Source organism: Podarcis vaucheri (assembly GCF_965113315.1).
Source record: "Podarcis vaucheri genome assembly, chromosome: 8".
In the NCBI taxonomy this organism is placed as follows: domain Eukaryota; kingdom Metazoa; phylum Chordata; class Lepidosauria; order Squamata; family Lacertidae; genus Podarcis; species Podarcis vaucheri.
Window position 1 is genome coordinate 59,562,082 of NC_138766.1, and position 25,661 is coordinate 59,587,742.

Genomic DNA, 25,661 nt, shown 5'->3' on the forward strand with positions numbered 1-25,661 from the left:
CCATTACATTCCAACAGTCTCTTATTTTTATTCAACTTATACACCGCCCTATACCCAGAGGTCTCAGGGTGGTTCACAACAAGACCATAACAAAATCAAACCAAAAGCAGTAACCCAATAACTACCCCCCCAAAAAAAAAGCCACATTCTAAAAGGGTGTTGGATGTAAATCAGATCAATCAAAGGCCTGGTTAAAAAGGAATGTTTTTGCCTGGTTCCTAAAGGTGTTATAATGAATGTGCCAGGCAAACTTCCCTGGGGAAAGGATTCCATAGACAGGGAGCCACTGCAGAGAAGGCCCGTTCTCATGTTGTCACCCTCCAGACCTCTTGAGGAGGCACGTGAAGGAGGGTCTCAGAAGATGATCTCAGGGACCAAGTAGGTTTATATGGAAAGAGGCAGTTCTTGAGGTATTGTGGTCCTGAGCCATTTAAGGCTTTATAGGTCAAAACCAGCACTTTGAATTGGGTCCAGAATCTAATTGGTAGCCAGTGCAGTTGGACCAGGATCGGTGTAATATGCTCACACCGTCTTGCTCCGGTGAGCAACCTGGCCGCTGAATTCTGCACTAGCTGAAGTTTCCAAACTGTCTTCAGAGGCAGCCCTATGTATAACACATTGCAGTACTCTAACCTTAAAGTTACCAGAGCACAGACAACAGTAGTTAGGCTATCCCTGTGCAGATAGGGGCGTAGCTGGGCCACCAGCCGAAGCTGATGGAAGACACCCTGGGCCACTGAGGCCACCTGAGTCTTGCACATAGAAGTGAACTTCTGATGTGTGCAATCACTGTAGGCTGCTGTTCACGTTCTGGGTGAGTGGGGGAAGAGTCCTTTTGACCAGCTCACAAGTCATCTGTAAGTTACTGGGCGTAGCTATTTATGCTCTTCCTGCAACTTTCGATTAATTCATATTATGGCTCTTGCCCTATTAAAAATCAGTTGCTGATCGTCAAGACGTTTCTTACCTGCACCAGCTTTTCTTGAACTAGAAACAATCACCAATGCCTTATTTACAATATAAAGAAACAAAAAAACAATTTTGTGGAAATGCTGTTTTTGAGACTGAACGTTCTATCTATTCACAGTGCTTCAAAATTTGGTTTCAGTTTGCAAGTAAAAACTTGGAAATGAGCTTCAGATTTCCGTTTAGCAAAGACCAGCAACGCACTGGGAGGGTTCCGTCCCCTCTTGTTTCTGCACCAAGCTAGAGACCCAAAAAGTTAAGGAATGAAGTTTTGAAAGGTGATCGGATCGAAAGTGTTAAATCCTGCCCAATAGGCTGGAGAGTATAGATTAACAAAGGGAAAAGAGTGCAACGATTGCAATATTTTATTAATCCTGAAGTCTTCGAAATACGTCGCTGGCCGCCTAACACTGTTCGGGGAAAGGCTCCAATGAGCAAATACTTAGAGGGGAACGACCGTTCCTGCCTCTCCCCTTCCAAGGTTTGCACAACTTCCCATCATGCCTCGGGGTCCCAAGTAGTTTCAGCCATGGCAGGAGGACGCGATAGGGTGGGATATTTGCTCAAGCAATTGCAACGGGCATCGTAAGTGTTTTGCGCCTTCCCCTGTTCCTCGCGTGACAGCGCCTAACTTGCTTCCCACAAAGTTATAATCAGCTGGAGAAGCTCAGCCCCTTTGCAGCCTTACAAAAGCATAACGAGGGTTTGAGGAATCTGCAGGTTCTAAAGTCATGGAAACGGGTGAATTTTAAGAAACATGCCCCACCTTATATTTGGAAGTTGTCCACTAACGTAGCCATTTCTGTTTTCCTTTTTGCTGAGTGAAAGGGAGAGTAGAAAGCTAGAGGTTTGTTGTTGTTTTTTCAAACACCTGATTGTTTCAAAAGAGTACTTAGAGATTACCAAATTGGACTTTGGTGTTTGCTGAAACTTTATAGCAGCTTTGGACAGAAAAACGAAACAAAACTACAGACCTAGTACGACGAGTTCATTATAAAAATATATTATTGCCAGTTGGGCATACATTGTTTCTGATGAGCTTTTCCTTGGAAGGAGATCCATAGGTTTATAATAGGAATTTTCTATTATACAGCTTGAGCATGTAAAATTCTGCATTATGTGGAGGAAATGGATAGAGTTTCTTTCTCTCTCAAAACTGCAAAAGTTTGGGCTGTCCCATGAAAATGACCGGTAGCAGATTCAGCACAGATAAAAGAAAGTACCTCCTTACAAAATTGATAAATGGATATTGCTGCCACTAACTGGAAATGCATACAAATTAAGACCCAAACAAAATGTTTCCTGGGAGATGTTATGAAAGACTCTAGGTAATCAAAAATAATTTTGATCCCATTCAATCACATTGAAATTTCAAAATATCTGTTTACAAAGTCCCCAAATAAATTTACTTATATAAGGACTCTTGTGCTCCCAAATCTGCATCCTCCTCCACATTCCTTCCTTCTCACACACCAGTTCCCTCTTCCCTTTCCTGGCTTCTATCACCATAAGGTAAAGGTAAAGGGACCCCTGACCATTAGGTCCAGTTGTGACCGACTCTGAGGTTGCGGCGCTCATCTCGCTTTATTGGCTGAGGGAGCCGGCATACAGCTTCCAGGTCATGTGGCCAGCATGACTAAACCGCTTCTGACGAACCAGGGCAGCGCATGGAAACGCCGTTTACCTTCCCGCCGGAGCGGTACATATTTATCTACTTGCACTTTGACGTGCTTTCGAACTGATAGGTTGGCACCATAGTTCGCATCTAAACCATGGTGTATTATGAAGTGGCTTTGAAAACCATGATTTGGAATCATTTCTGGTTAGTGCTAAAAATAGCTTTGCCTAACTTTGAGATCCAGCAAATAATACCTAGACAAAATAGAAAAGGCAAGAGGAAGTCTGTTCTGTTCCTAGTTTTCCGAAACATTATTTAGAGAATAGCCAATGTGATGTTCTCAATGGGGCAAGGCTGTTGCTGAAGATGAATAAAACGAAAGCAGAAAAGATCATAGCTTAGTGACAGAGCACAATGTTTTGCATGAAAATGGCCCCATGTTCAGTCTCTGGAATCTCCTGAGACTATGGAGAGCCTCTGCCAGTCAGAGTAGGCAGTACTGGGTAAGATGCAGAAATAGGGTTGCCTGATATGAGACAACTTCCTTTGCTCCTATGAATAGGACACACTTCCTTCCACTGAGCAAACTGGCATAGCATCAGGCTGCACTGCTGAATCCCTATCATATTTGCTAGAATGTAGCTTATGCTGAACTCGGGTGAACTCGTTTTTAAGAAAATATGCATAAGGTCAGGCCAAATCATAAGGACTGTTTTCCATGGGCATAAATTCCACTTGAACCCTAATGATGGTTAGGACTGGGTCTAAAATAACAGTGAGACCTACTCTGGGTCTTGGCGTAGGGTGCTCAGAAGGAATCCACAATAAATAGAACAATTTATTGATTCTGTGTTAATTGGACGAGTAAAATAGAAATGTTGTTCTGAGCAGAGAAGCATTTCCATTCATGAGCTTTAGAAACAACAAGAGGTGGAGAATCTTACTTTACAGTTGGCATGCCTAAATGGGCATGCTCTATTTATAGGTTTAAGTTGTCTTCAAATTATATTGGAGCTTTGTACAAACATTTGTAAACAGGTTTAACGGGTGAGCATTCCAGCAAGAAAATGTATCACCACCTTGAGACACTAGATGGCAGGATACATTTGCAAGAGAAACAGTGCAATATTAACAAATTCATTATATTGATATGTTAGTTCCTTATATGATGCACACACTGTGCACTCATGTACACATGGGTTGCACATATCCGATTTTTCTGTGCATGTCGATCCACACATGGGCACTTTCAATTCAACTTTGATCTCTGTGTTTTCCATTTACACTGGTGGATTGTGCTTGATGGGATGGGATGTATTCACACTGTGTCTTATCCCCTCCCCTCAGAACTTCCACACCCTCCTTGAGTTCCAGAAACCTGTGGGCATTTGTTTACCTGTGTAGTTTTGGGGTTTATTTTAGATGCAAGTTTTCTGATATACCAGACTTGTACAAAATAGTTGTTTAAAAAATATATGACGTGCACCAGCATCCCACTAAGGAGTGCTTTGCCACTGGAGATAGGGGTTTTGGTGCTAGATGGCATCATCCAGCAAAATGTCATGACACAGTTAAAAAGAAACCCCACGCAATGTGCTTCAATGCATTCACAATCGGGTAACATGTAATTTTATGTTGGACTTTTTGTACTTATCACATTATTCACAGATAATGAAATTCAGAAACATTGTGATAAAATGTGCGAAAAGTGTATGCTCCCACTTGGTTGGGGACAGGTTAAAAACACACACACACACACACAATGCATCCATCCACTTTGAACTGCCATGTGTAAACAGCCAATGCTGATGAACTCCTTACTTTTCCAGTGCTTTGTTACACAAATAATTTCCCCTTTTTCCTTTCATTAGATGTATGTGTCCTGCCCATTCCCACACATATACTCAAGGTAAGGCTGTACTTATTTTGTGTCTTTATGTCAATTATTCCAGTTCCCATTAAACAGCCATTAGGATGCAAACTAGATCAACAATACCTCTCAACACATGAAGCTCATGTGTTTTGGGGAGTGGCTTCTCAAGCAAATCATGAGCTTTGATAGATAGGTTCTCTTGTTCCAGACACTCATCTCCTTTAAAATTCTTCGCCATTCTCATTGCACACCCTTGTAGCAGGAAACCAGTGCCCACTTCCCCATTATGGGGGATAAATTGCAGCATTTTCATAGCAACAGATTATAGGTGTGGCAAAGTTGCCATCCCCATGGCTTATCTGTTTCTGGCTCTCAACATGTATACTGTTTGTGTCAGAAACAGAGGAGAAACAGTGGCATCATACATCCTCGCCACTTGGCTGCATCTCAAGGATGTTGCGAAGCTTCGTTCATAGCTTTAAGCCAGCCAGGTGCTCCCAACTATGAATCAACAATTTACAAAAATCTGTTGAATGGTGATAACGTTAAATGAAAGAAAGGAAAATGAAACAGTGAGATTTATCATAGTTCCTCTCAGTGGTGGAGGAAGGGGTGCCGGGGGCGGTTTGCCCCGGGTGCCATCTCTTGGGGGGTGACGAGAAGGCACCCCGTGGGAGGCTCGCCCCGCCACCCCCTAGCACGGCGGCATGAGCTGCTGCCATCGCACCGCCGCAGCTGTGTGTGGAGGATCTCTGCTGCAGCCGCAAGCAGAGGATCCCGGCGATGGCGGCAAACTGCCCAATGGCATATGCATGATGCACGCACATGCGCCATACGTAGCACCACTTGAGCATCATACAGACGGAGGCGGGATCCCTCCACCGCCGCTACAACTGCAAGTGAAGGATTCTGCCACCGCCGCTGCAGCTACAAGCAGAGGATCCTGCCACCGTCTGTATGGTGCTCAAGCGGCGCCGACTGCAAATCATCCGGCACCTGTGCTGGATGTAGCACCGCCGCACATGTGCCGTACTGGGAGGTTTGCCCTGCCCCCCCCACCGGGTGCCAGTTAACATTCATTCACCCCTGGTTTCTTTAGGAGAAAACAGAATCAGACCAATCCAGGTGGAGTTTTGTTTTGTTTTCCCAATAGACACACAACTAGATGGTAATTAGATACAAAATAGCCAGCCCAAAACCCCAAATATATGTGCATAGTAGTGATCCAGTCCACAGTATTTGCTAAGTGTCTTCCGGGTCGCCCCAGGTGTCATCAGTGAGGGGGGTGACATTCGGCGCGCTGCCTGCCCACGACTCCCAAGCCTACCCCAGGCCATTGGGTTAAGGGGGAGAGCTGCCCTTCTTTGCCAGCGGCATTCCCCCCTCCCCATTTGTTTTGACAGGTTGCGGGAGGCTTGGAAGTCACGGGTGGGCGGCGCGCCAAATGTCTGCCATGGGCAGCTCACTCCGCTATTGGCTGCAGGGTGCGCGTGCCGCTCTGAGCACCCAAGTGGCTATCCTGCACCTGGGAGGGCACCCTTCATGCCATGTTCCCCTTGGGATTGCATACTGCTTTAAAAGTACAATGTAGATGGGACCTGAGTCTTAAATGAGTTAGAATTTTGTAGTCTCAGTGCACCCAATCCCATGGCAATGGTGAAGCATAAGGAGGTGAGGCCCTGATAAGTGCACAAATGGGAGATCATTAGGAGCTGTTTGTGAATTGCTCTGAGTTTTCTATGGATGAACAGAACATACGCCATCTGCTAACACTTGTTTGAGATTTGTGCTGTGGAATTAAGCAGAACTGAACATGATTTACAAAGTAAACACTGCAGGTTATGGAAGAATCCACATGTATATTGCTATTCTGTTGCCTTGTTGTTTTTGTTGCCATTAAGCATGCCACTTGGAATATTTTAATAGAAAAGCAGCTTTTTTAATTGCAAAATTATAAACATTCTTTGACCGCGGTGAGATTGTAAAGGCGTGACTTTACTGTGACTCCTCCTAAAGAAACATTCTATGCTTCATAAGTATATCTAGTCCAAGGGAAACAATATAGTTTTCCAAGCTCAATAAAGCCATTAATGAAAGCTTTGCTCTGCCAAATAATAAAGCAGCAGGAGATCTATCATACCATCAAAACAAAATAGTGTAAGTGGCTTGGACATGTCTTTGGGATGTCAAATTAATTACAAAAACGACAACAGACTCAGACATTAGGGGAAATCAACCATGAACAGGGCTGGTGAAAGATGGTAGGAAAAGTAGCCAAGGGTAGCAGACGTAAGCATGAATAGGGAGCACAAAAAGGATTTTTAATATATTTATGGGTTTAATTATTTGGGTCACCACTCCAGTGCACCCCAAAGTATCTGTAGGCTCATTATCATTGCTTCACTCCTTGGCCATGAATTCAAACACTAAATATTTAATTCAGCTACCAGACAGAAGGAGTGGTTTGTTCTTTGACTGGGGTAAGAAGGGCAAGATTTGACTTTTTGTATGTGGTGGGGGTTCTCCATCTTTCTGTGTCTCTCTGCCTCTCCTTGTGCATCCCACTGTGGAAGAAGCTAGTGACCGTGTAGTTTTTTTTCTATGAAATTTGAAAGGATAGTTCTGAGAAGAAATTAAAAGATTAAAGTGAAAGTCTAGAACTTCTACGCAAGAGACATTGTAAGAATTCCCAGCAACAATGGCTGTGCTGCTCCCACAGAATGAGACTCACAAAGGTGAGATGATATTTTTTATTGGACCAGCAGGCCTCTGAAATCCTGGAAGGAAGTATCTAAACTAAGTATCCTTCATCAGACAGGTGTTACTAGCAAAAAAACAATAAAGCAAAGCGTGTAAGAGATATGATCTACTTTTTATAACAAGGACAAGTTGGAAGGTTTTGAGGAGAGACTGCATTAGCTGGATTGCAGAGAATTTTGTCTTTCTGGAGACTTATTTTTCTTACAGATTTCCCCAGTGGTGAAGTAGTAATTTCCTCCCTTTGTTTGAGCTCAGTTTCTTTTTAACAACAACAACAACAACATTAAATTTTGTGAGACACAGACAGATGTTACTTGCAAGGTCAGGAATACAGTTTCCATATTATTGGTATGATTTGATACCTGGCAACACCTCACTGTTATCTTCTTTTTAAAAATTCAGAGCTGCTAGAGGGATTCTAGTTGAAAATATTTATGAAGGGCAGATTTATACATGGTAGCTGGCTGTATGTAATCACCTCAGGAACATGTGGGGCTGTGCCTGGCTCGTGGCCAAGCTGTGCTCATATGGAAGTGCCTTTTGTGTGAATTGTGGCCTCTGTGTGGGTGCTATACATGTGGCTGCCACTGTTTTCATGTCAGCAATGTCATGTTTTGAAGCAAGCAAGTACATCTTAATGGTGAACACTAAAAAAAAGAAAAATCCCAAAGATGACACATTAACACAGGCATCCCCAAACTCGGCCCTCCAGATGTTTTGGGACTACAACTCCCATCATCCCCAGCTAACAGGACCAGTGGTCAGGGATGATGGGAATTGTAGTCCCAAAACATCTGGAGGGCCGAGTTTGGGGATGCCTGCATTAACATCTTGGGGTTTACAATTCAAAAGAAAAAAAATATATCCATTTAATAGGAGCTTTTTTAAAACATAAGCAAAGATGTGTCTTCCTGTGCTGTGCCTGGGCTTGCTAACTTTGATGTATAATTTCTTTTCCAGGTATTGAACATGCTGCTACGGGGAAAACAGACTATGCTTTTGAGGTAAACTTAATTAAGTTTGACAACTATATTTGAAACAATACAGTGGTACCTTGGGTCTCAAACTTAATCCTTTCGGTGAGTCCATTCCACTCCCGAAACCATTCAGAAACCAAGGCGCGGCTTTCAATTGGCTGCAGGAGCTTCCTGCTCTCAAACGGGAGCCACCTTGGACGCTCGGTTTCCAAAAAACATTCTCAAACCACAACACTTACTTCTGGGTTTGTGGTGTTTGGGAGCTGATTTGTTCGACAACTGAGCTGTTCGAGAACCAAGGTGCCACTGTATTGTGCTCATTTTAAATCCACTATTTCTTGAATATATAATACACATTGGTTATTTTAAAACATGAGCTCCATACAACCTCTTTTCTGAAATGTATTATATCTTGGCTTTTACAGATGGCTGTTTCTAGTATCCGATATGGAGAAGGAGTTACTAAAGAACTAGGCATGGTAAGCCATTAATTACATATTATCACCAGGACTGTTATTTGATTTTTTAATTAAAAAATAGCATTATAAATAATTGTGTGTTTTAGCTACATTAGAAAAAATATACTTCTGAATCCTAAAGTTTACTGCATCTACAAGGTGGAGCTTAAGACAGGGACCAACTTCTGCATTATTGCAACCAAGAAGTTTAGGATTGTGGGCAGATAAATTACTGCATATGTTAATGGCTATATGTTGTCTCTCTGATGAATCATCTTCATATGGAGATTAAATTAATTGCCATTATTTAAAAACTGAGCAGACTCTTCTTTTCCAGTGAATGGGAAGCTGTCTTGAGCACCATTTGGTAGAAAGGTAGGGGTATAAATTTAACAAATAAATTACAGCAATCCACCCAAGGAATCAAATTTACACAAATAAATCAAGTTTACTGTCTATTGCAATCTCATGTTCTGGAAAATATGGGGGGGGGGGGACTCACAGTGACCAGTCAGATAACAAGTGGGATATGTAGAATTTTGTGTTGGAAGGTTTCTTTTCCTTTGGGATTGGGGTTTGTTTATTTGTTTGTTTGTTTCCTTTTTCTTTGGTTTTAACTACTTTTTCCTCACTGAAGGACCTGCAGAATTTGGGTGTTAAAAAAGTCTGTGTGATGACTGATAAGAACCTTTGTCGTCTCCCTCCCATGCAAGCAGTCTTGGATTCTCTGACAAAAAATGGTATAAATTTCCAAATATACGACAATGTAAGGGTGGAGCCAACAGACCAGAGGTACCACTTTTCTCCTATATTTGTGCAACCTGTCCTTTTCTACTTTGCATCTAAGTTTCTGCAAAAAAGAGGCCTTCAGATCAGGACTTAGCAGCAACAGGGCTTCTACAGCTGTGCAACCAAGATGTTAAAACACGGAGGATGGATGTTTACATTGTTCCATGACCTTAAATAAATTTACCTATTTTTGATTTCACAAGTAATCTTACAACACTGCATAGAAATCTATGGTTCTCCCCTCTCCAATACCAGTACAATGATAATTTAAAAGCTGGTTTTCTGTAGCTTCCTTAGCGCAATTCCCATACGAAGCCCTAGTCACACAAGTCCAGCATATTTAAGAGACCTTCTCCTTTTCATTTCTTTATGTTCCACCAGAATTTCTTAAGATTGAACAGGAATCCTGACTATACTACGCATGCAAAAATTTGTGCTCTGTTGCTATAATACAATTGTGTAAAAAGTCCTGCCTTGTGCACTGAATGATGAATGCTGCCATTTACAGCAATGCTGTACAATGCCTACTCAGATGCAAGTCCCACTGAGTTCAATGGGGCTTACTCCCTAGTAAGTGGGCATAGGCTCCCATCTGATGGGAGGGCGTTCCACAGGGTGGGCACCACCACCAAGAAGGCCCTCTGCTTGGTTCCCTGTAACCTCACTTCTCACAGTGAGGGAATCACCAGAAGGCCCTTGGGGCTGAACGATGGGGGTGGAGACGCTCCTTCAGGTATACTCTACGTGGGGCTACCTTTGAAGGTGACCCGGAAACTGCAATTAATCCAGAATGCGGCAGCTAGACTGGTGACTGGCCGCCGGGACCACATAACACCGGTCCTGAGAGATCTGCATTGGCTCCCAGTACGTTTCCAAGCACAATTCAAAGTGTTGGTGCTGACCTTTAAAGCCCTAAATGGCGTCGGTCCTGTATACCTGAAGGAGCGTCTCCACCCCCATTGTTCAGCCCGGCCCGGACACTGAGATCCAGCGCCGAGGGCCTTCTGGCGGTTCCCTCATTGCAAGAAGTGAGGTAACAGACAGAGGGCCTTCTTGGTAGTGGTGCCCACCCTGTGGAACACCCTCCCTTCAGATGTGAAGGAAATAAGCAGCTATTCTATCTTTAAAAGACATCTGAAGGCATCTGTTCAGGGAAGTTTTTAATATTTAATGCTGTACTGTTTTCCACATTTGATTGGGAGCCGCCCAGAGTGGCTGGGGAAACTCAGCCAGATGGCGGGGTATAAATAATAAATTATTATTATTATTATTATTATTATTATTATTATTATTATTATTATTATACTGGAGGATAATGTATAACTTTTCACATTGATTTCATTAGGACCTAAATATATCTTACCCAGGATCCAACCCACCAACTACTACACATGTGGAAATATTGCTTTTTCCCTACCTCAGCTTTCCTGAACACTGGGTTCCCAATGCCCTCTATATTAGAGGCTATTAAAACTGCTGTTCAGGAGAAGAAAAATGGTTTTCATGCTTGCACACTAATGCATGTGCAATGGATGGGTTGTGTATGCTGGGATCTTTTGTGGTTTTAACTACGTTGTGACCCTCTGTGAGCTGTTGGGTAGAGCAGGGTAAAATGAACCACATGTTCTTTTCTTTTCAAGTTTCATGGATGCCATCGAGTTTGCTAAAAAGGGGGAGTTTGATTCCTATGTTGCCTTAGGAGGAGGTTCAGTCATAGACACTTGCAAAACTGCTGATCTCTATGCATCCAGTCCAGAATCGGACTTCTTAGATTATGTCAATGCTCCCATTGGAAAAGGCAAGCCTGTCAAAGTTGCTCTCAAGCCGCTGATTGCAGGTAAGGAAAGTTGACCTGATTGGGTGTGATTGTGAGATGATTGAGCTTGTCTGATGGTTTTGGTTCTTCGGTTCTCATTGCAAAGCAGATTTAGCCCTGCTGATTGAAAGACTGTCTGTTGGAACTTAAAATAAGATGCTCTGAGCCCTTTGGAGAAAGAACAGGCTACTAGCGTGGTAAATCAATCAGCTAGATTAAATAAATTCACATGGGACAATAGCACTGCCCTCTTGGCAGTGCTGCTGCTCTCTGTGGTGTGAAGAGTGGTATTATTATTTATTAAATGTGTATGCCCCACTTCTTCCGAAGATCATAACATAAAAATACAAAATGAGAACACAAAATAAATAATTCCCCCCAAAAAACCCCAATAACCCTCCTCACACAAACTCATTTAAAAGGCCATAGAGTGTTTAATCAGCCAAAGGCCTGGTTATAGAGAAACATTTTCACCGGATACCTGGTGTTGGTGCTAGACAAGCCTCCCTGTGGAGAGCATTCCACGAATGGGGAGCCAGGCAGAACAGGTCCCATTCTCATGCTGCCACCCTCCAGACTTCTTGTGGAAGGGGTACAAGAAGGGCCTCAGATGATGATTTCAGGGTCAAGATCAGTGCATATGGGGAAGGCAGTCCTTGAGCTATTAAACAGTCCTGAGCCGTTTAAAGCTTTATAGGTTAAAACCAACACTTTGAATTGAGCCTGGAAACTAACTGGCAGCCAGTGCAGTTGGGCCAGGATCCGTGCAATATATTTAAACTGTCTTATCCCAGTGAGTATCCTGGCTACCAAATTCTGCACCAGCTGAAGTTTCCGAACCGTCTTCAGAGGCATATAACGTGTTGCAGTAATCTAACCCAGTGTTTTTCAACCACTGTTCCGCGGCACACTGGTGTGCCGCGAGATGTTGCCTGGTGTGTCGTGGGAAAAATTGAAAAATTCAAAAGATTTTTTAAAAAAAAAAATTCACATTTTCGCCCACTAGGCGGGCGCCGGACTGTGTCCACCCTATTTTCCATCCGTCCTGGGTGGGGATCAGATCGGATGGGATCGGATGAGAGCGGACAGGCAGTCCGCTCTCATCTGATTCCCCATAGAGAGCAGCGGGGCTCTGATATCTCCCTCTCCGCACACAGTGGTAGTGTGCCTCGTGATTTTTTTCATGAAACAAGTGTGCCTTTGCCCCAAAAAGGTTGAAAAACACTGATCTAACCTAGAGGTCACCAGAGCATTGAAGACAGAAGTTAGGTTATCCCTGCCTAGATAAGGGCACAGCTGGGCCACCAGCCAAAACTGATGGAAGGCTGATGGAAAGATACCAAGTCTGATGGTATCAAAAGCTGCTGAGAGGTCAAGGAGAATGAATAGGGACACATTTCCCCTCTTTTTCCTGACAGAGGCCTTCATAAAGGGCAGCAGGGTGGGTGGTAAACCAGCAGAATGCCTAATCTGTCCCAATTGCCCAGTGCCAGCAATGGTAGCATATGAGAGCCTTCTCTGTGGTGGCCCCCAGATTGCGGAATGACCTTCCCACCACCACACTCAGTTTATTACCACAGTGGTACTGCTCTTTCCAGCAGTTTCCCACCACCCTGAATCCTTCCTCAGAATGGTACATGATGAACTAGCAGCAGGGCTGGGGGTAGGGAAAATGACTGCCATCACCCAGAATATTAAGGGAAGAGCATTTTAAGAATCTCCATTTTTTGGTCCCCTCCATGAAAATCTCCCCATTTTGCCGCTTGGGATCTGAGTTTCTAAGTTGATTTACGAAGTTGTGCATGTGCGCACACAGTAATAAATTTAATTTGCTCTTTTCCAAAGTTCCTACCACTGCTGGGACTGGAAGTGAAACCACCGGGGTTGCTATTTTCGATTATAAAGAACTAAAAGTAAAAACTGGTAAGAATTGTATGTGTTTGCATCTGTTACCATGGTTCTTTTCTTCAATGTCATGGCTTGGTACTGCGTCAGAGTTTACAGTATCCAAGAAGACTTCCCCCAGCTGAGTAGTATTTTCTAATGTATTATAACACACATGATGTGGAAAGCTGCAGCTAAAGTCATACCAGGGCCAAGAGATGACAATACATTTGTAGAAAACGTTGTGTGATGTGACCCTGCTAAGCAGCCTTGTTTCTCCCAACTCACCAAGTAGTGGTGGGAAGAAAAGAAGCAAGGCTACCTTTTGCAAGCAAAAGCAACAAAGCAGAGAAGTCACTTCCTACCGTCGCTAGCAGACAGCAGCCATGTGCCTCCCACCCCCTTCAATGGTGGGGAGGGAAAATAAAACTACTTTGCTTCAGAAAGCAGCAGACATTAAGCTATGACAACATCCCAAGTTGGAACCCTATGATAGGAATTTTGACAGGCGGACAAGACAACTCACCTGTCAGTCATGTGCTGTCATAATGACATTGTGTGATTGGCAGGTGGGCAGGCCCCACAGGTCAGTCTGTTGTTTGCACCTCCCCTTTCAATCAAAGGATCTTCAAGGTAAAGGTAAAGGTAAAGGTACCCCTGCCCGAACGGGCCAGTCTTGACAGACTCTGGGGTTTGTGCGCCCATCTCACATCTATAGGCCAGGGGCCAGCGCTGTCCGGAGACACTTCCGGGTCACGTGGCCAGCGTGACAAAGCTGCATCTGGCGAGCCAGCGCAGCACATGGAACGCCGTTTACCTTCCCGCTGGTAAGCGGTACCTATTTATCTACTTGCACCCGGAGGTGCTTTCGAACTGCTAGGTGGGCAGTTCTTCAAGGTAGCTGACAATAATTCCATTAATGCCAAAATCAAACCCACGCACTGGCTGATGGTAAGAGACCAGAGTATGCTTGCTTCCCTTTAGCTCAGTAATCCCAGGACTATTGGCAGCTGGAACAGAGCATTCTTTCTGGCAGAGAGAGGGGAAGCAAGCTCCCCAAAGCTGCTCCTTACACTACTGAATGCATAGGACTGGGTTGGTCACCTCTCTTGCTGTAATGTTCTTTTGGAACAGCTACTTTCCAGTGGCCCAGCTCTCTTGGCTAATGGCAGGGGTCAAAGTGTGCTTATCTCCATAGCTACTTAAGATACCGGTGTTTGCTTTTTACAGTTTTACATTACAGCAAAGGCCCTTGTTTTCAGAGATTCTTGCTGAGATTCATTTTTTTAACATGTTCTTAATAAGAATTCAGCTAATCTGTTATTAGAAGTAGGTACATCTGTGTTTAGGACACGGGTGGCGCTGTGGTCTAAACCACAGAGTCTAGGGCTTACCGATCAGAAGGTTGGCAGTTCAAATCCCTGTGGCAGGGTGAGCTCCCATTGTTCGGTCCCTGCTCCTGCCCACCTAGTAGTTTGAAAGCACATCAAAGCGCAAGTAGATAAATAGGTACCGCTCCAGTGGTAAGGTAAATGGTGTTTCCGTGCAGTGCTCTTGTTCGCCAGAAGCGGCTTAGTCAAGCTGGCTACATGACCTGGAAGCTGTCTGTGGACAAACGCCGGCCACCTTGGCCTATAGAGCGAGATGAGCGCCACAACCCCAGAGTCGTCCACGACTGGACCTAACGGTCAGGGGTACCTTTACCTTTACCTTTTACATCTATGTTTAGTTCTCCCCTTTCCCCCTGTTTCTGTGGCAGTTCTAACACTTTGTATGGTCAGTGTTTTAAATAAATGTTAATATTGTTTCAAAATAGTTTGAGAAAGTCCTTTTTTCAATATATCCATTTAAGGTAATTTTCATGTTTAGGCATTGCTTCTAGAGCTATTAAGCCTTTCTTGGGCCTAATTGACCCTTTGCATACTCTCCATATGCCCAAGCATGTGACAGCTAATGGAGGATTTGACGTGCTTTGGTAAGTATGTATTATAAGTAGTAAGTATGTATTATAAGATTTATTTTTTTGGAAGACATTTTTATGTTTCTTGGGTGTGGGTATATTTTGATGAACTTTTCAATTAAGCATTTAAGAGGAAGAAAAAAGTCTGACTTAATGTTTCAGTTGTCAGCTGAATTCCTTGGGCTTTGCTTTTCTCTGATTTCCTGGTACTTTTTGCCCTCTGTACATTGCCAGGCTACAAACCCTAAACTGGGGATTTGGGATATAAGAATCAAATCAGAATAATCAGGAACAGTCACTCACTTCTAGTTTTTCAATAGTAGTGATTTCCAAATGCTAATGGGACAAGCCACATCAGTTCAGATTGTTCTGTTTCCTCTTCTACCTCCCCCACCAACCTGCCAGCCATGCACTTGAATCCTATACTGCTCTTCCCTACAATCAGCGCAGTCCTTGTCCTTCAAACCCAATGAACCGCCCAGCGTATCAAGGAAGCAACCCTATCAGTGATATCTGGGCCATCCATGCATTACGGATTGTTGCTAAATATTTAAAGAGGTAAGAGTTTTATTTTATTAGGGTGCGTATAATTTTCTTTACTGAGCCCTGCAATGGATGATTTGGAGGTTGAGAATTGGGGTGCATCTAATAACAGGGTTTTGCTTCCCAGGGCAAATTTTAGAAAGAACATGTCAGGATCAGTTAAGCAACTCAGACATATGTCATACAAAATTGCACAACTGAGGTCCCAGTCATAAAGAGAGAGAGAGGACGTAAACTTCTTCATGGCACAAAGCGACTAATTTGAGACAAATGCAATGGGAATCATGTGCTAGAAGTCATAGCACTCTCTTCTGACACCTGCTGTGATCATTACTAATAGATACTTAATGAGTTCCACTGACTTCGAAAAAGGGATTTTCTCCTACAACACTTGATTTTGAGCATTGTCTTTCATGTGAAAAACTGCTTTTTACAAGGTCAGATCATTTGTCCCATCACCTGATTGATTAGAAGTAGATGTTAGGAATTGATCCTGGAACATTCTGCATTGCAGACATGTTTTCTACCACTGAACAAGAGTCCTCTCCCCAACCGAGTAGGGTTTTTGCCTATGAAACCAATGCCACAATAAACCAGTTGACCTCGTAGCCTCCTACAATGCAATTTGCCTTTTGAATAACAGACTTGCGTTCCGCACAGAGCCATCAGGGATCCAGAAGATAAAGAAGCAAGGGCCAACATGCACCTGGCAAGTGCTTCTGCCGGCATTGGCTTTGGAAATGCTGGGGTACATCTTTGGTGAGTTGAGAACAATTTTTATTGCCCTCACATAACTGTTGTCTTTTTTGTTCCATTAAATGCAATAAAATGTGAATGCATTGTCAATGGGGAGGGCATGATCCGTGCTAGTTACAATGTTCTGTCCAATGTGGCCTTTCCATTGTCAAGCAAAAGCGCTTAAAACTGGGCTTTAGCAGTTTAAAATATGCTTAAATGTATAATCCTCTATCTATCTATTTAATTCATTAATTCCTTCCTTCATTAAATGTATATCCCATCCTTCCAAAGGAAGCCAAGGCAACTCTATATACCACCCTATACCTGAGGGTCTCAGGGCAGTTCACAGAATAAAATCAAGATATAAAACCACAAAATACATAATAAAAATAAAAACAACAGCCCAATAGCCCCCCCAAAAAAGCCACATTTAAAACAGCATAATTAACAAGAGAATAAAATATGATCATAAGCATGAAATGGCTGTTTGGCAGGCACAAAAAGAATCCAATATTTAGGATTTGTTATCAGGCATAGCAATGTCCCTCTGGCATAGCTGTCAACATTTCCCTTTTTTTAGGGAAACGAGCCAGCGCAGCACACACGGAAACGCCGTTTACCTTCCCGCTAGTAAGCGGTCCCTATTTATCTACTTGCACCCGGGGGTGCTTTCGAACTGCTAGGTTGGCAGGCGCTGGGACCGAGCAATGGGAGCGCACCCCGCCGCGGGGATTCGAACTGCCGACCATGCGATCGGCAAGTCCTAGGCGCTGAGGTTTTACCCACAGTGCCACCCGCGTCCCTTTAGAACTACCCAAACAGTATAGAAATTTATTTATGTATGCAACTACAGCTGCAAGAATGTTATTTCCCTAAAAGTGATGAGGTTCCAACAAAAGAAGATTGGATACAGAAACGGTGAAACTTGCTGGAATAAGAAATCAAGATTCTAAACTTTTTAGAAAGGAATGGAAGTGGTATACTGAGTGTTTACAAACAAACTGTAAACTGATCAAGACGTTGGCAGGATTATTGTAAAAACCTGCAATTTTTAAAATATATATGACAATAGGCAATTAAAAGAAGTAGTTAAGGCAATTTGGAGTATGCAGGAAAGGACAAAGATAAATAATAGTAATAATAATACAGTGGTACCTCGCAAGACAAATGCCTCGCAAGACGGAAAACTCGCTAGACGAAAGGGTTTTTGGTTCTTTGAGTTGCTTCGCAAGACGATTTTCCCTATGGGCTTGCTTCGCAAGACGGAAACGTCTTGCAAGTTTGTTTCCTTTTTCTTAAAACCGTTAATACAGTTGCAACTTGACTTCGAGGAGCAACTCATAGAACGCGGTGTGGTAACCTTTTTTGAGCTTTTTGAAGACTTTGGTGATTTTTGAAGCTTTTCCAAAACTTTTCCGACACCGTGCTTCACAAGACGAAAAAAATCGCAAGACAACAAAACTCGCGGAATGAATTAATTTTGTCTTGCGAGGCACCACTGTAATAATTTATTATTCATACCCCACCCACCCGGCTGGGCTTTCCCAGCCACTCTGGGCGGCTTCCAAAAGAATATTAAAATACTATAATACATCAAACATTAAAAGCTTCCCGAAACAGGGCTGCCTTCAGATGTCTTCTAAAAGCCTGGTAGTTGTTGTTCTCTTTGACATCTGGTAAGGAACCGCAGAAAGAGGGGGAAGGGAGCTGAAATTGAAAATGTTAAAACTTGATTAAATAATTGTTGCAATGCATATAAATGAAAATTATAAATAAAAATGTAATAAAAGAAAAGAAAAAGTAGCGGTGATCTGTCTTCCCCATACATAACCTGTATCCACTACATGCAGAGGTTACCATTTGGATGAGCAGCTACTTCACATGTGAAAAAGGGTATAACCCTATTTGTCTCCAGAATGAGAAATGTAGGGATATCTGCTTGTGCATTCAGGTGAAAATGGTTATCAACCTCTTCCTAAATTAGCTTCCACATACTTGCATACGACACTTTTGGACACCCAAGTAATTCTGGATCAGGGAATTTTCCCCTGGTGTTGTTGTTACGAAAGGGTTATTGCCAAGGTGCTTCTTAACCCTTTGGCCCAACTGAGACACCAGCAATGTCAGAGAGGCATTCATAAGCCTCTTAGTGACTCTCTACACCTCCTCCAATCAATTATATTCAAAATACTGTTGAGTATTTTCTAGTTGCTTGTAGAGTTTATTTATGTTCCTACCTTTTCATACTAAAACGAAGGTTTTCTTTCCCTCTAGCCATGGCATGTCTTATCCTATTTCTGGCTTGGTAAAGAATTACAAAGCAAAGGATTACAATGTGGACCACCCTTTAGTGGTAACTACTTAATGCACTTGCTATTTAATTTGCCTGAAAGTGATATTGCTGCTACTTTCAGGACTGAACTTGGAACAATATAGGTTGCCTGGTTAATGCATGCTGTGCTTTTCTTTCCTGCAGCCGCATGGTCTTTCCGTTGTCCTCACGTCCCCAGCAGTGTTTACTTTCACAGCCCCTATGTGTCCAGAGCGTCACTTGGAGGCTGCACAGATAATGGGTATGATTCTGTTGATAAAATGTGAGAGTACATGCTTTCGAGGTTGATAGGCAAGATGTCATTCAGCCCTTCCAGGATCTACACCTTTTTTATGTCTAATGCAACAGACATGCAATATTATTTTGTTTGAGGGTTCTCAAACTGGTATAAGGAGCTTTGGTAGGTTTGGATTTTTTTAGAACCAACGTCATCCCCTCTCTCCCCAATGTAGTGGTATTTCCCCCAGTGGATGGGCAGAAGCGGCTCCTAGGTCTGGATTGGAAGCTGGGGTGAGGTTTGGGTGCAGAAGAGCACCAAATCCATCTTAAATGTACAAGCTGAATTTGCCGGTATACAATTGAATCTCACCCACAAAACAGCAACTGTTGGGAACTGGACTCAGCTAATGTGTCAGATTTACTGACAAGCAAAACAAGTCAGGATTTTTTAAAAAAGGAATTTGTTGATTTATCACTTAAAAAAGAAGAAACAAGCACCGACTCAGGGTGCTTCCAGACAAGGGAATAATACTATAGTGGGGTCACTGCCATATTTTTTTTTAAATCATGGGGTAAATTTGAATAAAATGGAGGTATGGGGATATGGGCAATTTTAATCTAATTATGTTGTGTGGACACCAAAATATTTACTTGCATGAGGAGCAACTGTTTCGCAATAAACACCTGTCTGGAAATACCCTCTGACTCATAAAGGTTAGCACGGACAGTTTTGATATCACAAACATCAATGTGTGATTCCTGGATTCCACTGATTTCATTGCAATGACCTTCCTGTCCTATAGGTGTTTTGTGTTCATCAGAAGAATTAGTGAGAGCAAGGGGCCCACAATCCTAACTTCAGTCTGCATGTGCATATTTGCCTTAAGCAATACTTAGTGAACACACAATAAAAATGCTAAGTGTGAGTATACCTCTCATGGGTCACTCACAGCCTTTGTGTGTTTTCCACAATCTATTGCCACCTATCAGACTGATGGTAGTAAAAGCATAATGGGCAGAGCAATTGGTTCTCATGCCAGTTAACTTGTTTTTTGTTGCTGCTGTTCTCTTCCAGTTTAGATCTAAATCATATTTTTAGACTCCTTTAATTGGGAAATAGTTTCATTCAGTTTATTTCATTTCATTTTTAGAGAAATGACTGCTTTGTGTGTGCGCGCACATTTAGTATATTCATCTACTGCTACAGCTGAGGGATCTCTTTTTATTTCCTCAAAGTTCCTCTTTTTATTTTAGGTGCTGACATCAGCACTGCCAAAACCAAAGATGCGGGTCTTGTTTTGGCAGACACTCTCCGGAAATTCTTATTTGATCTGAACGTTGATGATGGCTTAACTGCTCTTGGTTATTCTAATGATGATATCCCTTCCTTAGTCAAAGGTACCCTCCCTCAGGTAAGACAGATGGCAAAGACCATTTCTCCTAAAATAAAACACTTACCTTTTTTAAAAAAAATAATCATTTATTTTTAAGATGCGAATATAACAGATGGAATATCCTTATTATTAATATCACTAAGTGATGCTTATATAAGTCCTCACCTAAACATACAGTATACATTTGCATAGGTATCAAAACTGATACTTATAAGCCACACATTCAAACATACTCACAAATGTAGAAAGGGCAGTGAAATGTTCAGACCACTGGCGGATGTTGATCCTTCCGTCCTTGCAATATAAGTCACTCTGCAACCATAAGGGCTCAGAGGATTAAAATAAAACATTTACTGTAAACGTTTTCCTTTCTCGGCTTTGTTTCTCTGTGGCAGCAAACAAGTAACAATTGGATAAAATCCGTAATCCATTTTTCTTTATGCTATGCAGAGCATTCGTAGTACAGTGGTACCTCTGGTTACGTACTTAATTTGTTCTGGAGGTCCATTCTTAACCTGAAACTGTTCTTAACCTGAAGCACCACTTTAGCTAATGGGGCCTCCTGCTGCCGCCGTGCCGCTGGAGCACGATTTCTATTCTCATCCTGAAGCAAAGTTCTTAACCCGAGGTACTATTTCTGGGTTAGTGGAGTCTGTAACCTGAAGCATATGTATCCTGAAGCGTATGTAACCCAAGGTACCACTGTAGGAGGCAGAGACTTCTTCTTTTTATATTGACTTTTCTCCATACATTATTTTGTACATTCTCTAAGAAGGAACCACTAATGATAAACAGGTTTATCCTCAGAAACCTGCTGTGCACTGCACTGCACTGAGTTTTTGGTCTCTGATTAGCTTGGAGATGTGAAGGCTTCCTCCCAAATTCATTGTGCATAAGATTTCATATATAGAATTGCCTCAAACGAGGAGTGGAGAACTTCAGTCCTGTGAACCAAATCAGGCCTTCCAGGACTCTCTCTTGGCAATTTCCCCTTCATACCCGTATGAAGCCATACCTATTAACAGCCCCATTCCATTCTTTCCTTGGGTGCTTTTGCCTGGCTGGAATTTGTCTTTGGACTGTGACAATAATACCTATACCTTATTTGGATGGAAGATGGAAGAGTGTGTTTGTGTGTGTAGAAACTTCTGACTTACTTGTGGCTTGAATGCAGTGTACTATATAAAGGTTAGTCTGTTGCTCCTCACACTTTTGCCTCTGGCCTTGACCACCACTGTTCTCCGTGAAGGAATGTGTCTGTCAGACCGAAAAAGGATCTCCACCCTATCTTTTAAACTGTAGCAAGGCATATGCTCCACTCAGTTACTAAGTTGTTAAAGAACTTTCAGCCTTAGTCATCAGTGTGTACTCAACTGTTGATGATTGCCAAAACCTTTACATAATTCAATTTATTTATTTATTTATTTATTTTTTTAAGGAAAGAGTGACTAAATTATCTCCCCGTCCTCAGACTGAAGAAGAATTATCCGCCCTTTTTGAAGCTTCCATGAAACTGTATTAGATGTTCTTTTTTAAAAAGAATGCTTTCTTCAATTGCATCTAACTCGCATGATGCAATTCAACTCATGACTGTCATATGAATGAGTGTAACTCCATATTCTAAATTGAAGAAATCATGCCCATTTCTACATATATTTGCAATCCAAAATATTTCTGCTTCCTTTATTGGTCACTGGAACTAATCACTGATGGTTCTCCCTTGTCTTCCTAAGAACTGTACAGTAATTCACGTCCTAGCATGTCACATGAAGTGGTCCAGATATCACAGATACAAAAATAAAACTTTACAAGTTCAGAAAGTGCCGTCCTCTACAGCCACTTCACATTCAGAACTCCCTTGCATACAAAGGATGCTTTGTGTTTTTTATGACTGCCTTGAACTCTTGGCTCAATGAGACTGCTACCCACCCATTCTGTGTAAGGACTCTTTTATGGCCAAATACCGGATGCAGGTCTGTAAGTCAATTTATTGCTTGTAAAAGAGGTTGGGAGGAGGTGAAATGCTTTCTGCTTACCCCAGATCGGTGTATCACTCAGCTAATAGGCATGCAAACTTCAATGTCAATATATGTCCACACTCTCTTGGAGAGCTTTTGCAGCTCAGACTTTTCCATGGGCTCTTAGGTCAAATGAAAGAAGGAGAGAAGGAAAAAGAAAGCATAATTGAATTGTTGGTGATTAATAAACACACACAACTGCCACCACTACACTTCTTTTGCCTCAGAAAAACCCAATTTTAGGCAGCAGCTCAAGATGAGCATATACACAACACAAGATTGAAGGGCTTTGTCACAGACTCTAAGAAATGTAATGAGGGGATCTCTAACTGTTTATGTTGAACATCCTCAGGAAACAAATGCCCAAAGCTCTTAAAGCCACGATAGCTGTAGCAATTTGATGCTGGTTTAAATTTGGGGTAATAGATCTTTTCTTATTCAGTGTCGTAAGGCAGGATCACATGTGAAAGTACATGTGTACAGTATGCACCATCCCTAACAAGTCATGAAACACTGAGGGCCAGCAGCAAACCTGATTGCCATTGGCTAAATGTTCGCAGGAAGTTGCAAGAGCCAATTCTAGCTCTCTAATAAGAGTACCTTTACAGATCTGTGCACGTAATTTTGCTAATGTATCTGTCCCAACTACTCATCACATTTTCACAGGAACGTCTTAAAAATGTACTCTGTGTGGAGCAGATTTCCAGCCAGACTTACCCTGAGAAGGGGCTTGTTTTGCTTAAAAGTCTCATCCACATGGAGCAGTGAGGGCCCTCTGTTAGTCACCTCACTGACCTTTGAGCTGAATGTTGTGCTTTTAATGAGATACACAAACTTGAATGTTGGTCCCAGAGGCCTTAAGTTCACTACTTGGCATTCAGATGCTGATTTACAGCTGCAGCGAAAATGGGTAACACATCTTAAAGATTGATTGATTGTCAGGGTCGCCAGTGTGCGGCTGCCCCCTTTCCATTGTTGTGTCACTTGCTTCTCGGCCCTTGAAGGGCACCAGCCATTGTCTGACATAGTTGGTGTTGCTGTGGACACAGCTTAGAATCTGACTCCTGCACTGCGTATGTATCTTCGTTCTTCAGAGAAAGAACTGCTACAATACAAAACAGAGATTGGAAATCATGGCTGCTGCTCTCTCTCTAGGCACAAAAGCAGGGGAAATAAGGGAGATTTTCAGTCATTTAATTAAAAAGGAACAAAACATTTTCCTCTCTAGATTACAAAATTAGACTCTTGGTGCTGGCTCTGGAGTACTTTAATTGTACAGACTAAGACCTGGGTTCAAATCTTCACTTGGCTATGAAGCTCACTGGGTGACTCTGGTCCTCTCACTGCCTCCCAGTCCTAGCCTACCTTTAAGGTTGTTGCGGGGATTAATTTAGGAGGGGAAGAACCATGCACATCATCTTGAGTTCCTTGGAGAAAAAAGGTGTGATATAAATGCACTTTTATAAATAAAATAATATTCTTCTCTTCTCACAATGCCAAACTTGTGTTCAAAGTTATGCCTTAAAATCCTGGGTTTGCTTTGCACCATTTTTCTTTTCAATGGTTTAATTGTGCAACACTTCAGTTCACAGTCCCAGTCCAAAAATACCTGCACTTTATCCTTATCATACCGACAAGTTAATAGAAGTAGGCTCTGGTAGCTCAGTAAGGATCAGATTTACTGTTATGTAACTGAGTATGAAATCCAATGAGAATGATACAATTAAAGACTTAGATTTGATCACACACCCTGCCTGTTGAAAGGATATTAGATGGTGGCCTATTCTCTTTAGATAGTTGCTGATGATTTTAAATCGGGACCAATGGCAGTAGTATGCACAGTTAATAAAATGGGGCAGTTCTTGGTTTCAGATATGTCTGGAGGCAACAGGCCATGGAAGCCATTCTCTCTCATTCTTGATGGGTTTATAATTAGTTATGGGAACTCCTCAAATGTCCAGAGGTCCTTCAACATTCCTTCATTTTGTTCAACTCTGACAGTTAAAATATTTCACTGAGCTTGGTTCAACTTAAACAGATTCTGTGCTAATGCGTGAGACTGTTTCTTCACAGCAATATAATTACCTGGAAATGGAAGACTTCATCACATGTGAAGGGGGTTTCACAGTAGGAGGAGCAACAGGACTGTACTTCTGGCTCCACCCCTACCGTTCCAAGCCCCACCCCCTGACATCCGCACATAGAATAAATATTTGAATTCAGGAAGCCCATACGCATATATTCCCCCTATGCAGGCATGGTGGGGCAAGGGTTAGGGTTACCATGTGAAAGATTACATTCCACCAATGTAATGAGTATCAAGACCCCACCAAAAAGTACCAAGAACATAGAACAAGAATGTGGATAATAATTACCTAATGGTGGCCTTCAGTGCAGGAAAAGCTTATAAACACTACAGGGGTCTGGGAGAACAGTTCCCACAACACATTTCAGCAGGTAGGTTACAGCATCATCTTTCTGAGTTATGTGTCCATCAACTGTTTCACCAGACATTTTCTTTCCACGTCATACAAGAGGGGAACTAAAATATTTATCTTCATACATGGAAATAAAAATGTGGTTTGTATATTTGCAATAAAATATAACTTTTTAAAAGTTTTAAAATATTTAATACATAGAAACCACCATTATATTGTGCCTTCCAGATAGAGAAATTCTGCACGGCAAATTTTTAATGGAAGTGGATGTTCTTTTCCTGGGATATCTTCTTTAAGGAGTATCCAAAAATTAGCAGGTGGTGGAAAAGACATTTTGTTTCAGCTTTCTATTTTTGCCTGTGGGTCAATGTGGATCATTTTTCTGACCATTTGTAGAAGTTTGAAATCCCTGCTGCCTAACCTCCTCTGCTCAGCTCGCTGCTGAATAGATGGTGCACTGATCTTTTTATTGGTTGGTAATGGATTTGGTTTGATTGCTTGACACAAGAACAATAGAAGGATAAACAATTCCATTTGTGGCCATGAAATTCCCCATCTGTTTAGTGTGTTTGTGCCCGGGACAAACTGGACGGAGACAGATGAACTAGCCAGCCGAGTCTGATGTTAATGACATCAGTCATACAAGCAGAACATGTGGCACAATAAATCAAAAACTAATTGAACTTGGGGCTGATTATATTGATTGCTCCCTGAACATTTTAAATACTCCAGTGTTTTCTAGAACAACAGCTTTTCTCCCCCTTCCCAACAGATTTGGTACCATGGGACAGTTTGGAAACAAGTGGTACAAATCCTGCACTAGCGTTGGTCCTGCTTTCTTTGTGAGTCCACAACTCTCATATAAAGCAAGAACTATA

At 42.3% G+C, this 25,661-nt stretch overlaps 1 protein-coding gene and 1 long non-coding RNA gene across 2 annotated transcripts; both read left to right on the top strand.

Annotated features, from left to right (window-relative positions):
- The first annotated feature begins 1,381 nt into the window (after positions 1-1,381).
- ADHFE1 (alcohol dehydrogenase iron containing 1) lies at positions 1,382-22,148 on the top strand. The gene is made up of 14 exons (XM_082233888.1): positions 1,382-1,551; positions 4,456-4,493; positions 8,178-8,221; positions 8,620-8,673; positions 9,290-9,444; positions 11,082-11,278; positions 13,103-13,180; positions 15,011-15,116; positions 15,507-15,659; positions 16,305-16,403; positions 18,657-18,735; positions 18,859-18,955; positions 20,188-20,345; positions 21,766-22,148. Exons 1-14 carry the CDS (start codon positions 1,397-1,399, stop codon positions 21,847-21,849), a joined length of 1,497 nt encoding a protein of 498 aa, XP_082090014.1. The 5' UTR covers positions 1,382-1,396; the 3' UTR covers positions 21,850-22,148.
- Positions 13,195-14,956, top strand: LOC309538510. The gene is made up of 2 exons (XR_014222255.1): positions 13,195-13,774; positions 14,039-14,956. It is a non-coding gene; the product is annotated as an uncharacterized lncRNA (long non-coding RNA).
- Positions 22,149-25,661: the final 3,513 nt, after the last annotated feature.

What these genes read in the sequence shown, in the direction of transcription:
- ADHFE1 (XM_082233888.1), top strand. Translation starts at nt 1,397, where the DNA reads ATGAGCAAATACTTAGAGGGGAACGACCGTTCCTGCCTCTCCCCTTCC. An exon ending in TTACTAAAGAACTAGGCATG is followed by an intron (nt 8,674 to 9,289) that starts GTAAGCCATTAA and finishes TCCTCACTGAAG; the next exon opens with GACCTGCAGAATTTGGGTGT. An exon ending in ATGTGGACCACCCTTTAGTG is followed by an intron (nt 18,736 to 18,858) that starts GTAACTACTTAA and finishes TCTTTCCTGCAG; the next exon opens with CCGCATGGTCTTTCCGTTGT.